The sequence below is a fragment of the Glandiceps talaboti genome, chromosome 7, assembly GCF_964340395.1.
Source record: "Glandiceps talaboti chromosome 7, keGlaTala1.1, whole genome shotgun sequence".
Lineage (NCBI taxonomy): Eukaryota > Metazoa > Hemichordata > Enteropneusta > Spengelidae > Glandiceps > Glandiceps talaboti.
The window spans coordinates 8,712,818-8,725,839 of record NC_135555.1 but is presented as its reverse complement, the minus strand read 5'-3'; the positions used below and the strand labels follow the sequence as shown (position 1 = coordinate 8,725,839).

At 33.5% G+C, this 13,022-nt stretch overlaps 2 protein-coding genes across 5 annotated transcripts in view; both read left to right on the top strand.

The window, feature by feature from the left end:
* LOC144437373 (uncharacterized) overlaps nt 1-3,959 on the top strand; it is a 32,015-nt gene extending 28,056 nt beyond the window's left edge. For both annotated transcript variants that reach the window (XM_078126299.1, XM_078126298.1), the window contains exon 13: nt 1,112-3,959. In XM_078126299.1, coding sequence (XP_077982425.1) covers nt 1,112-1,226 — 115 coding nt within the window. In that variant the 3' untranslated portion in view covers nt 1,227-3,959. The remainder of the gene's footprint in view (nt 1-1,111) is intronic.
* A 4,099-nt stretch (nt 3,960-8,058) lies between these two features.
* LOC144438236 (sodium/hydrogen exchanger 3-like) overlaps nt 8,059-13,022 on the top strand; it is a 55,276-nt gene continuing 50,312 nt past the window's right edge. For all 3 annotated transcript variants that reach the window (XM_078127282.1, XM_078127283.1, XM_078127281.1), the window contains exon 1: nt 8,059-8,424. In XM_078127282.1, coding sequence (XP_077983408.1) covers nt 8,160-8,424 — 265 coding nt within the window. In that variant the 5' untranslated portion in view covers nt 8,059-8,159. The remainder of the gene's footprint in view (nt 8,425-13,022) is intronic.

Below are 13,022 nucleotides of genomic sequence, written 5' to 3'. Positions count from 1 at the left end.
TAATATACACACATTTGTCATGAATCGAATTATTTCATCTTATTTTTGTCTATAAACAAGTAGAAGAATGGCTATATTTATTTTGTTTTGACATTTTTGTAGTGTTACTATTTTGATATGATTGTCTTGTTTGCACATCTTTTGTTATTTATGGGCTATGTTTACTATCGTTTATTTTATTTACATATTTTTGTAATTTATAAATTGTTTATCTTGACTCTTGAGTTTGTTTACATCTTTTGTTGTTATTTATGCATTTATGTTTGCTGTTGTTGGTTTTGGTGACCATTTTTTGTTGTCATTTGTAGGTTGTTTATTGGTGTTGTTGGCACATCGTTGTTGTTATTTATGGGTTGTTTATGTTTACTATTGTTGGTGTTGTTGGCACATCTTTGTTGTTATTTATGGGTTGTTTATGTCTACTATTGTTGGTGTTGTTGGCACATCTTTTGTTGTTATTTATGGGTTGTTTATGTTTACTATTGTTGGTGTTGTTGGCACATCTTTGTTGTTATTTATGGGTTGTTTATGTTTACTATTGTTGGTGTTGTTGGCACATCTTTTGTTGTTATTTATGGGTTGTTTATGTTTACTATTGTTGGTGTTGTTGGCACATCTTTGTTGTTATTTATGGGTTATTTATGTTTACTATTGTTGGTGTTGTTGGCACATCTTTGTTGTTATTTATGGGTTATTTATGTTTACTATTGTTGGTGTTGTTGGCACATCTTTGTTGTTATTTATGGGTTATTTATGTTTACTATTGTTGGTGTTGTTGGCACATCTTTGTTGTTATTTATGGGTTATTTATGTTTACTATTGTTGGTGTTGTTGGCACATCTTTTGTTGTTATTTATGGGTTGTTTATGTCTACTATTGTTGGTGTTGTTGGCACATCTTTTGTTGTTATTTATGGGTTATTTATGTTTACTATTGTTGGTGTTGTTGGCACATCTTTGTTGTTATTTATGGGTTGTTTATGTTTACTATTGTTGGTGTTGTTGGCACATCTTTGTTGTTATTTATGGGTTGTTTATATTTACTATTGTTGGTGTTGTTGTTGGCACATCTTTGTTGTTATTTATGGGTTGTTTATGTTTACTATTTACAGGCTGTTTATGACAGAGTACAATGAAGACAATCAAGAGAAAGGTCCAGTTTTTAAAAGCAATAATGATGAAGAAGATGATGATGATGATGATGATGATGATGATAAAGGAAGATGAAAATAAACAAATAAACTTTTCTCCAAGTTTGGTAGCTCTAGAAATTAAGTAGCATTGTACCTAAACATTGAAGAACAACATGTGTACAGCAGTATAACTTGTAGTTCAGTTTTAGTATGTTGATACAGCTGATGTTCAGCTTGTAATTCTGACTTAGTCAGGCTAGCCTGCAGTCTGAACTATATCTTACAGTACAGACTACATTCGGATATAAGTACCAAAATGTTTGATATATTCAAGAGCAGACATTTAGGGATGAATCATCTTTTAACATAGATCTTTCACCTGTGAGGGCGTCCTTCATACTCCATATAGAGTAAACTAGTATGTACCACAAGAAAAGTCCATGACTTGAAATAATTTATACACAAATTAGTTTATACACAGGGCACAGTAGAATTGTTAGGTCACTTCTTCCAGACTTTAATTTGTTTCCTTCCTAGCTAATATACATTTTAAAGCTGATTTGACTGTTGGCATATTGACTCAATGCCATTCTGATAGAAAACTCTAGATTTTTAAAGAAAAAATATTTTTGTCAGAGTTGTGACTGATGTATTTGGTACATGGTATAACTTGTACTACTTTTTGATTCATTTACAACTCTAGTTGATGCTTAGCAACCTGACCTTTTTTTAAAGACAAAATTGTCTACTTGCTGTATTTTCTCAGGTAGTGTATTTTTATTTGTATGAAATTAACATTTCCAATGTTTTCCAATAGTGAATAGTAGCTACCAATGTTTTTGCAGTATCATACTAACACTAAACAAACGAAATATTAATACGAACTCAAGAGGGCGCTGTTCAAGGAATGACTGATAACTTCTCCGTCCAATGAAAGTAACTCAGAGTAATGCTGATGACATATGGCATGTGCTTGATCATGATGTGATTCCAACAAACATTTTTAATGTATATTTTGTATATAGATTGAGATATTTTTTAGTTTGATATGAATAGACCAAACAGTTTGTTGATGTTGTTGGTGGTTTAATAACAAAAGGTGAAACCAGTGCACATGTCATGACAATATGTACCATAATTTGATAATACTAACAGTCTTTCAGTGATTTCCTAACTTCTTGATGTATTTTTTAGAAACATATAGAATAATTAATAGATTACAATTATGAGTTGGGTCAATTTAACCATGGTAATTTTTTATAATAGTGAGTGCTGATGAATGCAGTATATTCGAATGATTTATTTTATTTACCTGTATAGCATTCTAATGACTAGATGGACTATTTCAGGAGTTTGTTATTTCTGACATCAAGACTATATGCTTTCAAGATTTTGTACAGAGAATAGCTGTGATGCCTTGTAACTTGTAAGAATACAATAGTGGCTATTGTCCTCACAACCAATCAGGACAAAGCTTAGCCCTGCTTGCATGGCATGTGTGGGTCCATCTGTGACTTGATTCTGACTGTTGTCACTCACCCCTACCCCCTACGTACACTACAGCCATACAAGTCAGGCGAGACAAAGCATAGTGCTTTGAGCGGCACCCATACCATGGCATATGTTATCATTGCTGATATTAAAAAACATGAAACATGATGAAACATGCAACATTTATTAGAATTGATTGACACAACCCTTTGGTTACCCTGGTAACTGTTCATAGCAGGAAGTCACATAAGCATTCTGATAGGAGAACACTGTATTTGTATAATTTACCTGTGTCTGATTCCATCCAGCAATTCCTGATTTCATTTTTATTATCAGCTTCACCAGTCCATACTCACCTGTGACTGATTAAAAACTTGTGAGAATGAATGTTCATGGATTCTCAGTTCAATTTACAAATGAAAATTTCTACTCCCAGAGTCAACAAAGCGGATCACAAATTTCACCGAGATCATGTCAGGGGTGTTCTACAGAGTAAAAACTTATTCACAATGTCTAAATTTTAATATTTTCAGTTCTATTAAAATTTGATTTCACGAACATTTATACCAATTATGAGTTTGATTTACATGTACCAAATGGGACTATGCAATTTTATGTTCTTGCCTTTTGTACAGACTAAACTATACTAGATAGTATGGAAACCATGGTACCAGTTTTAATAATACAACCATGTTTTGCAATTGAGTTGTATCCATTATCTACTTAGGAAGTGAATGTATATATACCAGTAATATTTTGACTACTTCCTGTATCCCTGCATAGACTTGCAGACTTCTATTTAGTGACTTTTATATGTATAGTACCAGTACATATAACACTGTATAATGCATTTTGGTTGTCTTTACTGCTAGGATAGCACGTATGAAGTTATCAGTATGTGTGAACTACTGGGATAACTCATATGAAGTTATCAATGTGTGTGAACTACTGGGATAACTCATATGAAGTTATCAATGTGTGTGAACTACAGAGATAACTCATGTGAAGTTATCGGTGTGTGTGAACTACTGTGATAACTCATATGAAGTTATTGGTGTGTGTGAACTGTGATAACTCATATGAAGTTATCGGTATGTGTGAACTGGGATAACTCATATGAAGTTATTGGTATGTGTGAACTGGGATAACTCATATGAAGTTATTGGTATGTGTGAACTGGGATAACTCATATGAAGTTATTGGTGTGTGAGCTACTGGGATAACTCGTATGAAATTATTATATAATTATATATATTTTGGTTGTATGAACTACTACTAGGATAGCACATAATGTGTATATATTTTGATTGTATCTACAACTAGAATAACACATGACATTGTGGTAATTATTGCAATACTTCACATTGTGAACAAAATTTAACACTTTTCTGTTTTCCAGAATTTAAATAAAGTTTTTCTTTGAACACTACAGTGTCACTGCTTCCTTATTAAAGTGTTTTTTGAACAGTATTGCATCACCTGTGGGTAAACATATTTTTTTGCAGCTGTACACACAATAAATCAAATCAAATCAAATTTGGTCCGCACACAAAAATCGGCGCCCTCAACGGCGATCACGATTTCAAACTGTTTCTGTACTACTTGTGGATAATATTATCCACTGATTAACACATACAATGTCTAATTATTTAAACAATAATGTACGCCCTCCCAGCCCATAATGGACGAAAGCAAACTTTGAACGACATAATGGGCGAGGCGAGAGCCGAGCCCATTATGGAGTGCAAAGTTTGCTTGAGTCCATTATGGACTGGGAGGGCGTTCATTATTGTTATTATTTTATAGTTTTGCCAATTCCAGTGAATTTGTAGACCGAGAAACGCAAAACAACGTATAATATACACAGCGCTGAACATCGTCTGCCATGTTCGGCCCGGAAGCTGAATACTAATCATAGCAACGCACGTACGTACACGTACACACATATATGCACTTCAATGAACTGCTGTGAACACAAATTTGTTTCATGAATGCGTTGTATTTTTAAACAGTGGATATGACAATCATAAGTAACAACATACATTTCGAAAAAATACCTAGTCGTATGAAGAAACAGAACAAATAAGCTTGTATTGTTATGCTCGTTCCGGGGCCGCGATGCCCAATAACGGAGTACATTATCAGTAATAATGTACAGCGATGACGTCACAAAATTCACTGGAATTGGTAATGCTATAATATAATGGTATTTAACAATTTTCAGTGAATATATATTGTGGTTGTCTGATCGAAAAATTATACTCCAGTTACAACTAGTACAGTTTAACATGGTGACATTCAAAACCTAGCTTTCACTCAAGTTTTCAACTTGCCACTACACTACCTACATATAATATTGACAACTAATTAACAGATACAATGCCTTTTTATAGGTAAGGGACCAATTTTTAGTGAATATATGATTACTTGCCTTGGTGAAAAAAATGTCCCAGTAGCAGCTAATGCAGGTTTAAGCTTACTCGAGCTGAAAACATATCATAAAAGACAGTATATATCTCTATCACTGCCTTGTATATATTAATAAAATTACGAAATGTTAAATCGATCATTTGAAGAGATGTGATGTGTGCTTTCTTTGATTTTTATGGATTGAAATATATTTGAATCTCCTCTATGAATCAAAACATTGTATATACCATGTACAATTATTTCTAAAGAGTCGACATTTTCCAATGATTGGTACTATTGGAGAGTAGAATTAGAGCAATCATATCAAAATTACACAGAAATACACAGATTGTACTAGGTTAGGTTATAGTTCCCATATATTCATAAAGATTGAATTCTGTTTTGCTTCTTTAACTGGTTTGACCATTTGCACTTCAAAAGGAAGGCACTTACGTCATATATATCACACATACGTCACATATATTTATATCATATGACAGCAGTGCCAACAAGCTGAATGGGAGGCAAGACAGTCTCTAAGGATATGAATGCTGCAGCTTGGTGTGAACGGTTTTTCTATAAGTAACAAGACTAAGACGGGTAAAAAATGAGGACCTTTAGAAAAACAGCAATAGTTTTTTTACCCAGAATGTGTTTTTTAAAGCAAATACAAAGTAAGACCAGTAAATAAGAAATTAGAAAAAGAAAAGTGTTTAGCCCAGAAATTGCTTCCTTTTATATCAATGCAACGGTTTATCATACTTTTAAAGAATGATTCAAATTCAAATATAAATGCAAAACAGAATTGGATAAAAAAAAGAAAAGAAAAGAAAAGAAGGCATGGATTTGACTGACAATATTCATCCAGGGTGATACTTTCATAAATCGGATTGAAGTCTTTGTTTTTAGTAAACTGTTTCTCCTTTCAGTATTCACATGGTTTAGTGATAATCTTCATGTCTGTATAAATTTAACAAAGGTGTAATTTTCAGAAATGTTGGGATGCTGAAGATTCAGCATGTACACCAGAATGAGTATGTTAGTCAAACTGTTGAAATTGTTTTGTACTATGTGTAAGCTTATGATTTTGAAATTGGCGTCGCGGGGTGTTGTTCTTGTTCTTGTTGTTTTCATTTACCTTTACTGATCTTTACTATACCTCTAAAAGTTTAGTTGAATTATAGAGTTCCTATAGCAGTTTGCAGAAAAAGCATCAAGGGCACTTCATGCGTTTAATTGCTGGAGGAAATTGATTACGTTTTGCACTGTTACCGTTTATAGTACTCTGGCGGACGTGAACAAGATTGGATTAAAAATGTAAAGTTAATCTTATCATTGAAGTATCACCCATCCATGAAAGGTAACCATGGTTGATACATGTATTTCAAACTTTTCTACATATATCTTTGCTCAGTCATGGCATAACCAAGAAAGGGATCAGGGGTGAAAGTTCTTTTGTTGTGATTCTCATCAACGTTCGTCTGTCTATTGATTTTTATAACGTTTGGATGTGACGTCATACATTTAGCATTGTGAGATTGAACACCTGATGAAGAGCCGGTCTCGGCTCGAAACGTGCGTAGTGGAATAAAGAAGTTTAATAAATAAAGTGTAAATAAATTGATGATGTCTGCTCTTTCATACAATTTTAGTACGTAAAACCATAGACCCTAAACGGCAGATTCTATAAAACGGCTTACACTTGGTTTTAAAGTCTTAATCGAGGCTTATGACCGACAATACAAAACAAAAGTTTAAGGTTGCTACTCACACTTTACGTAGTTGGAAGGGATAGCTAAGTATTCGAAGCAAATACAATAATATACGTCTGGTATATGTTGACACAATCTGATTAAAATCTAGATGTGTTGAAAGCGGTAAATAAAGGCATCTATCCGCTTTCAACACATGATCAGATTTTAATCAGATTGATGTTGACAGTAAGTTTACATCACGTTGATTGTAGCCCTTATATGACGAATTATGCATTTTTTTTAATTTCTGAATAAAGTTTATGCAATAGATTAATGACAAAAAAAGGAAGCCAAATTCGGACTGGGTGTTAGATTTTTATTTTTACGCTTTGGAAAAGAAAAATGATTTTTAAAAATTGTTTTTATCGCAGGTGGATTAAAAACGTGACTTTTCACGTTACGAATTTCTACAATACAGCACTTTGCTATGTAACTTTACATGTAATTCGAACATTCCATACTTCGCTTGACCTCGAACGTTTTTTTTCTTCTTCTCACTTTTCAAGATTTACCAGTGCCATACAAGTACTGAAAAAATGTACAACAATCTAATGGAATCAATTGTGTATGCGTTTTCGTAAAATATTACAAGTGAAGAAACTGTGTATTACTACGATTGGTATTAAAACTAAACTCTATTCCGCCACAAGATGACGCACCGTGACTGGTATTTTTCGGGAAAATTACTTATTGTGGTGACTTCAAGACACAAAAGACGGAAATCAAATACCAACTGCGCGAGACCGTATGCATGATCGTATGAGTAACTGGAAACGCACACTTTACATGTAAACACGCGAAAGTTGGACCAAAGCGGACCCTCACTGTAACCTAATATACTATGTATACCGTGTGTTTTACTTTACCATCAACATGTTCAATAGTTGCACTGTTGATGTTTCTATATAATACACTGACAGGAAAAATGACCCCGGCTCACAAGAATCTCATACCATATATACAGAACAAGTAAGAATAGACATTGCAACAAATAAGCTTTTACACTAATATTAATCACTCTAATGTTCGGAATTGTTCTAATAAATCTATATAAGCTTACGAATTTATATATTTGTTATGCACTTCATTGAATGATTTTTTTTTGTCGCCCACTGCATCCTTTCCATCCAGCTTTGCATATTACTGTCTCTATGGAGACCACAGGCTATCTCGTTGGTTGAGTACGCCATCACGTGAACTCTATTGTTACATTTTTGGTAAATTACGAGTATGCTCTCGTACATTATTCATCTAGCTAGGGGGTCAAATTGATCACAACGGCATAAGCTGGTCGTGGTGAAATTTGTCACGCGTTATGTTGTGGTTGTCTTACCGACCAAAAACTTGTAGTATGTGGCACTACAGTTAGCAGAATGTGTTACAAGGGTAGACGTCATCGGTTTTCCGGGATTCTCCTCCTCTCAATAACGCTATTTGTTTGTAGGACGTTAGCAGGGGGAGAAAATACAACCGGTACAAATCATGGAACCGATGAAGACAGTCACGATGACGATTCAGAGGATGATTCACATTCACATGTACCTGAACGTTATCCCGTAGCCGAAATTCACTGGGAACATGTAGAAACACCGTACATTATATCTCTATGGGTACTATTCGCTAGCTATGCTAAGATAGGTGAGTCACTATTGGAAATTTCACTTTTTACCGGCGAATTGACGATCTAACGAGCTCCTTAACTTTACGGGAAATAATCCAAAACAATCTATACATTCCTGTATGTATGCCGTACTTTTGGACATGTAATACAGCTGTACCAATCATTAGTGGTGTAAATTTACACACAGATGAAACATATCGTATTATTTTGGATTCTTATATAATCTTTAGAGTGTATATCGTTAGCGAAAGTCAAAAACTCGTTCTTGACTTGAATTTCAATATGGCTGCCACCAGGCTGTCGCTTTATGACGACATTTGGTCATGTTATCGTCTGCTACATACGGGAACGGCGTTTATTATGAATGTCCCGCTCATATTCGTTCAAGTGTTGAGATGATTATAGTTCCTGTTACCTGAAAATCGATAAAATCCAGAGGTACTATGTTCGATTTTAGAAAATTAGAGTATAGTACTAATAGTACAAGGTGCCACGGTGCGTGGGCTCGAGTAATCTACGTCATATGTGTAACTTGTAAGTCGTCCATTTATTTACAGTAATAGGATTTTCGTAGCATTGTAAGCTTGTGGTCGTTGTGGAGGGGATCAAATTACATAATTTATGTGATCTTTTACAAATTCAGTTTTACAGGGACAAACTTACTCCAAACCCTGTTGTCAGACAGGTGTTTATAAAAGAAACAAATTTTACTCTAGGATAAAAATGGCTTGTTATGAAGTATACATGAAATTCATGGGAGACATCCAAAATACTAATATATATATATATATATATATATATATATATATATATATATATATATATATACCTAAATATACGTAACATATAACACTGTTTCCTTATGAAGGGCACATTTGTGTGTCTTGGCTCACAATGACAAAAAGTAGGGTTTTTCTTATGAGTCAGTATAGTTTTGGGGTATAAAGTGAAACCAAATTTTGGTGCATAGTCTGGTGATCACAGGAATTGTTATGTGCCAGTGGTGCATGGCTTAGAGGACTCACTGATAGACAGTGACTTATAGCAAACACTATAAATATACTGGGCTACCATTAGCTGTGATTGGACAGGATGTGTATAAAACAAGGGCCACATACATCACATATGGAGAATGATACAAAGGAAATTGGTTACTAGGGGGTGTAATTCCCTAATTCTATTCCACCCCTGACCCAAACTCGTTAGTTTACACAATTTATAATGTGTAGCTATTGTTTGTAGCCAGTCCACTGGATCTTGCAAGCCTACCTCAGAATGTATAGACCTGAAGGGCTAATACTAAGTATTCCAGGTACACTAACTCTGCCATTTTGATTGATAGGGTCTTGCTGAATAGACAAGCAAAGCAACTACCATCCTATCAAATAAAGAAATATTATAAGTTGCAACATGCATGCATAAGTTTACAGATAGTCCAAGGACTGTTCCAAAGATATCCAATTAGTAACCAAATATAAGATTAGATGTATAGTGTGTACTGAATAGTTAGTAGATAGGAAGTCTGTGTTTATTTAGAAGGATGTATGAAGTTTTCACACATCCAGATGTTAGTTGAGTGTCTGGTAAAATCTACAGAAGATGTTACCGCATATCAAGATAGTAGTATTTGTGTTGCTGTGAGTTATTACATAATATGTAAATAGGCAGCTAGAGAGAATTTTCTCTATTGAAGGCGTCATACTCATTACTGACTGCATTTCCAGTCAAATAAACAAAACCATTATCATTTCAGACAAACCTACTTCTATTTGTCAAATAATTTTATACAAGTAATGATAACATTAGACAGGTGATAATCTACAATGTAAGCTTGTATGGTTTGGGAATCATTGAACTGTGGCAAGGAAAAATGGATGGATGAATAATTCTGTAAATTAAACTTGTAATAATAATAATAATAATAATAATGATGATGATAATAATGGTTTATTTCCAAAACATGACCAATTGGCCAAATTACAATACTTACATAATAGCATAAAAGACAAAGAGACACTGCTAACAACTAAAAGTGCTAACATAGCAATTGAAAATATTACTATATAACAAATACAAACTGTGGTTGATAATCCTTATAGCTTTGCAACAAATTAACACAGTAAACAACTGGACTGGGTTCTTTTCACTTACATGTAGTTCTTATTTTAGAGTTCCTAACATTATGAATTTCTTACTGGGTACTTGTGAGTTATAATTACAGAAACATGGTGCTATGATTTTGTTATCTGGTTTTAACAGATGTGTAGCAAAACTTGTAACAGATATTCTGATGTAAACAAACTGTTATTGCATTGCACTCTAGAAGGACAAACATTTTGTATGTTAAAAAACAAAAACAACATTATCTAATGTGCCTGTTCTCTGTAAACAAAGGTCTTTGCACACATTGACAACAGCCTATACAGTTTTTGCTATAGATTTGTATGGAATTAAATTATGGACAAGTGAATATCACATTGCAAGAATATTGAGTGTGTTTTGTCCAATGTGACACTATACAATTTACTTTTACTTGCCGTCCTGATATTCAGGCATTATTTTTAGTCATTTTACACATTCAATCAACACGAAATACAATCCTGAAATATAAGTGTAAGCTACAATTACTAAACATTTCTTTGGGAAAAATTAGTTTCCTGGTTTTGGTTCAAATCTTATGGTGTCAGACATTTCTCAGCCAGACATTTAGTGATTTACTCAACATGAAATACATTTTTGACCTGACTGTGAGTGCAAATTGTGTAATTGCTAAACATTTCTATGGAAAATAAATTAGTTTCCTGGTTTTTGGTTAAAATCTTAGGAGTGTCAGCCATTTCTCAGAAAGACTGTTTCCTGGTTTCTATTCATATGTAGATATTTCCTAGCACTGATCACACTAAATATGTATGGATCCTGCATTCAATGAGCTGTATCAACACACCTTGACAACTTGTAAAACTGACATCCTGGTACGTACTGAAGCAAAGACATCCAGACTATCAAAAGATCAAACTGTAAATCACAGAAAGTCGGTTCTGTTGACGTGACGACAAACACAAGTGAAACTTGATTTAAGACTACAGTAGCAATACAGCTTTGCTGGGTGTTAACTCAATCATATATTTACACATGCTATAGAATGTAACAATTATTTCCTAATGCTTTTCCTCATTTACATGTACAAATGTAGTCGAGAGAGTGTCTGTGGCTATGAAGATCTCTTTCTCCATGCTCATATCCATGGATAGCCTCTAGACTATTCCTCATTTAGCCAAGGAAAAAACAATGTTACACAGAAGGAGAGTCAAAGATGAGTAGTGACAAAATCCCAGGTATTTTCCAGCTGAATAATGAAAAATATTAAGGAAAAAAGTATTCTACTTACCCAATCTTGATTTGTGAAAATTTGAAATAAAAACATTTTTGTATAATTGACTCTTATTTTGAGCACCTCAGATGTAATGACGTAAATACATATCGCCATGACATTGACATACATTTAGAATGACCAGAACATAAAACCTATTGTGTATTGAACAATGTAGTACTTTTTGTTTTGCTTTTTTTGTTTAATAATTTTGATCATCTTTCACACGTATTCCTCAATACAATCCTTCACAAAAATATTTCATGATTAAAATTACAGACAAGAATCTTAGTTTACCCTGATAAGATTACAGTTTGTATAACAAATTTTGAGAGGGGATAAATTTGAAAAACTGTCCCCCACTTCTTGATAGATGAATTTAACATCTGATCACACAATGGAAAACAGTGTACAATTTTGTTTATGTATCATAGTATTATTCAGGAAAACAGAGAGCATTACAAGTACATGTACATGTATACATAGAAATAGAAAATTAACATCAATGTAATATCTATAAAAAGGCATAGCTGTTAACATGTACCATGTACTTGTACTTTGATGTAATAACCATAGAGAAAGTGTCAACTCATTGTGATAATTTATTATTACATGTGTCGTAATTTCACCTTCATACATTCAATTAGTAGTACATATACTTTACTACCAGCAAACTCTTCAATCTTGTGACAACACATAATACTAATGCAAAGTAAGAAAATCTGTAGATTTCACAGGTGAAGTTGATGGTGTTTTTATGTAAAGAAAGTATATGTATTTAATCAATATCTATATATATAAATGTACTTTGATTTCTTGTGTATTAACCTTTCATTGAGTTCATCATATTGATGATGCCTACATTATTGTATTGATATTATTAGAATATCTACCATATGTAGTATCTTTGAAGCTGCCATTGATTAGTCATATTGATATTGTTAACAACATGCTCAAAATAACGCTGCTAGAATACCCTTATGTTCATACATACATGTACATGTATATTTCCTGAGTCAGAGTCAGCGTCCTCCAAACTGTACACTCTTTGCCTGTTCACTTTAGGATACACTGCAGACTTCTTCTTACCTACAAAGTTCCAGCCTACGTCCATTACATTCTTCAAATTTACACATCATCATATCCCCTTCATCCAGCCAACAACAAGAGTATGCAGCTTTCAACACAACTCAGGAACAATACACATACATGTATGAGTTTTTCCAAACTGTGCATCTAAAATTT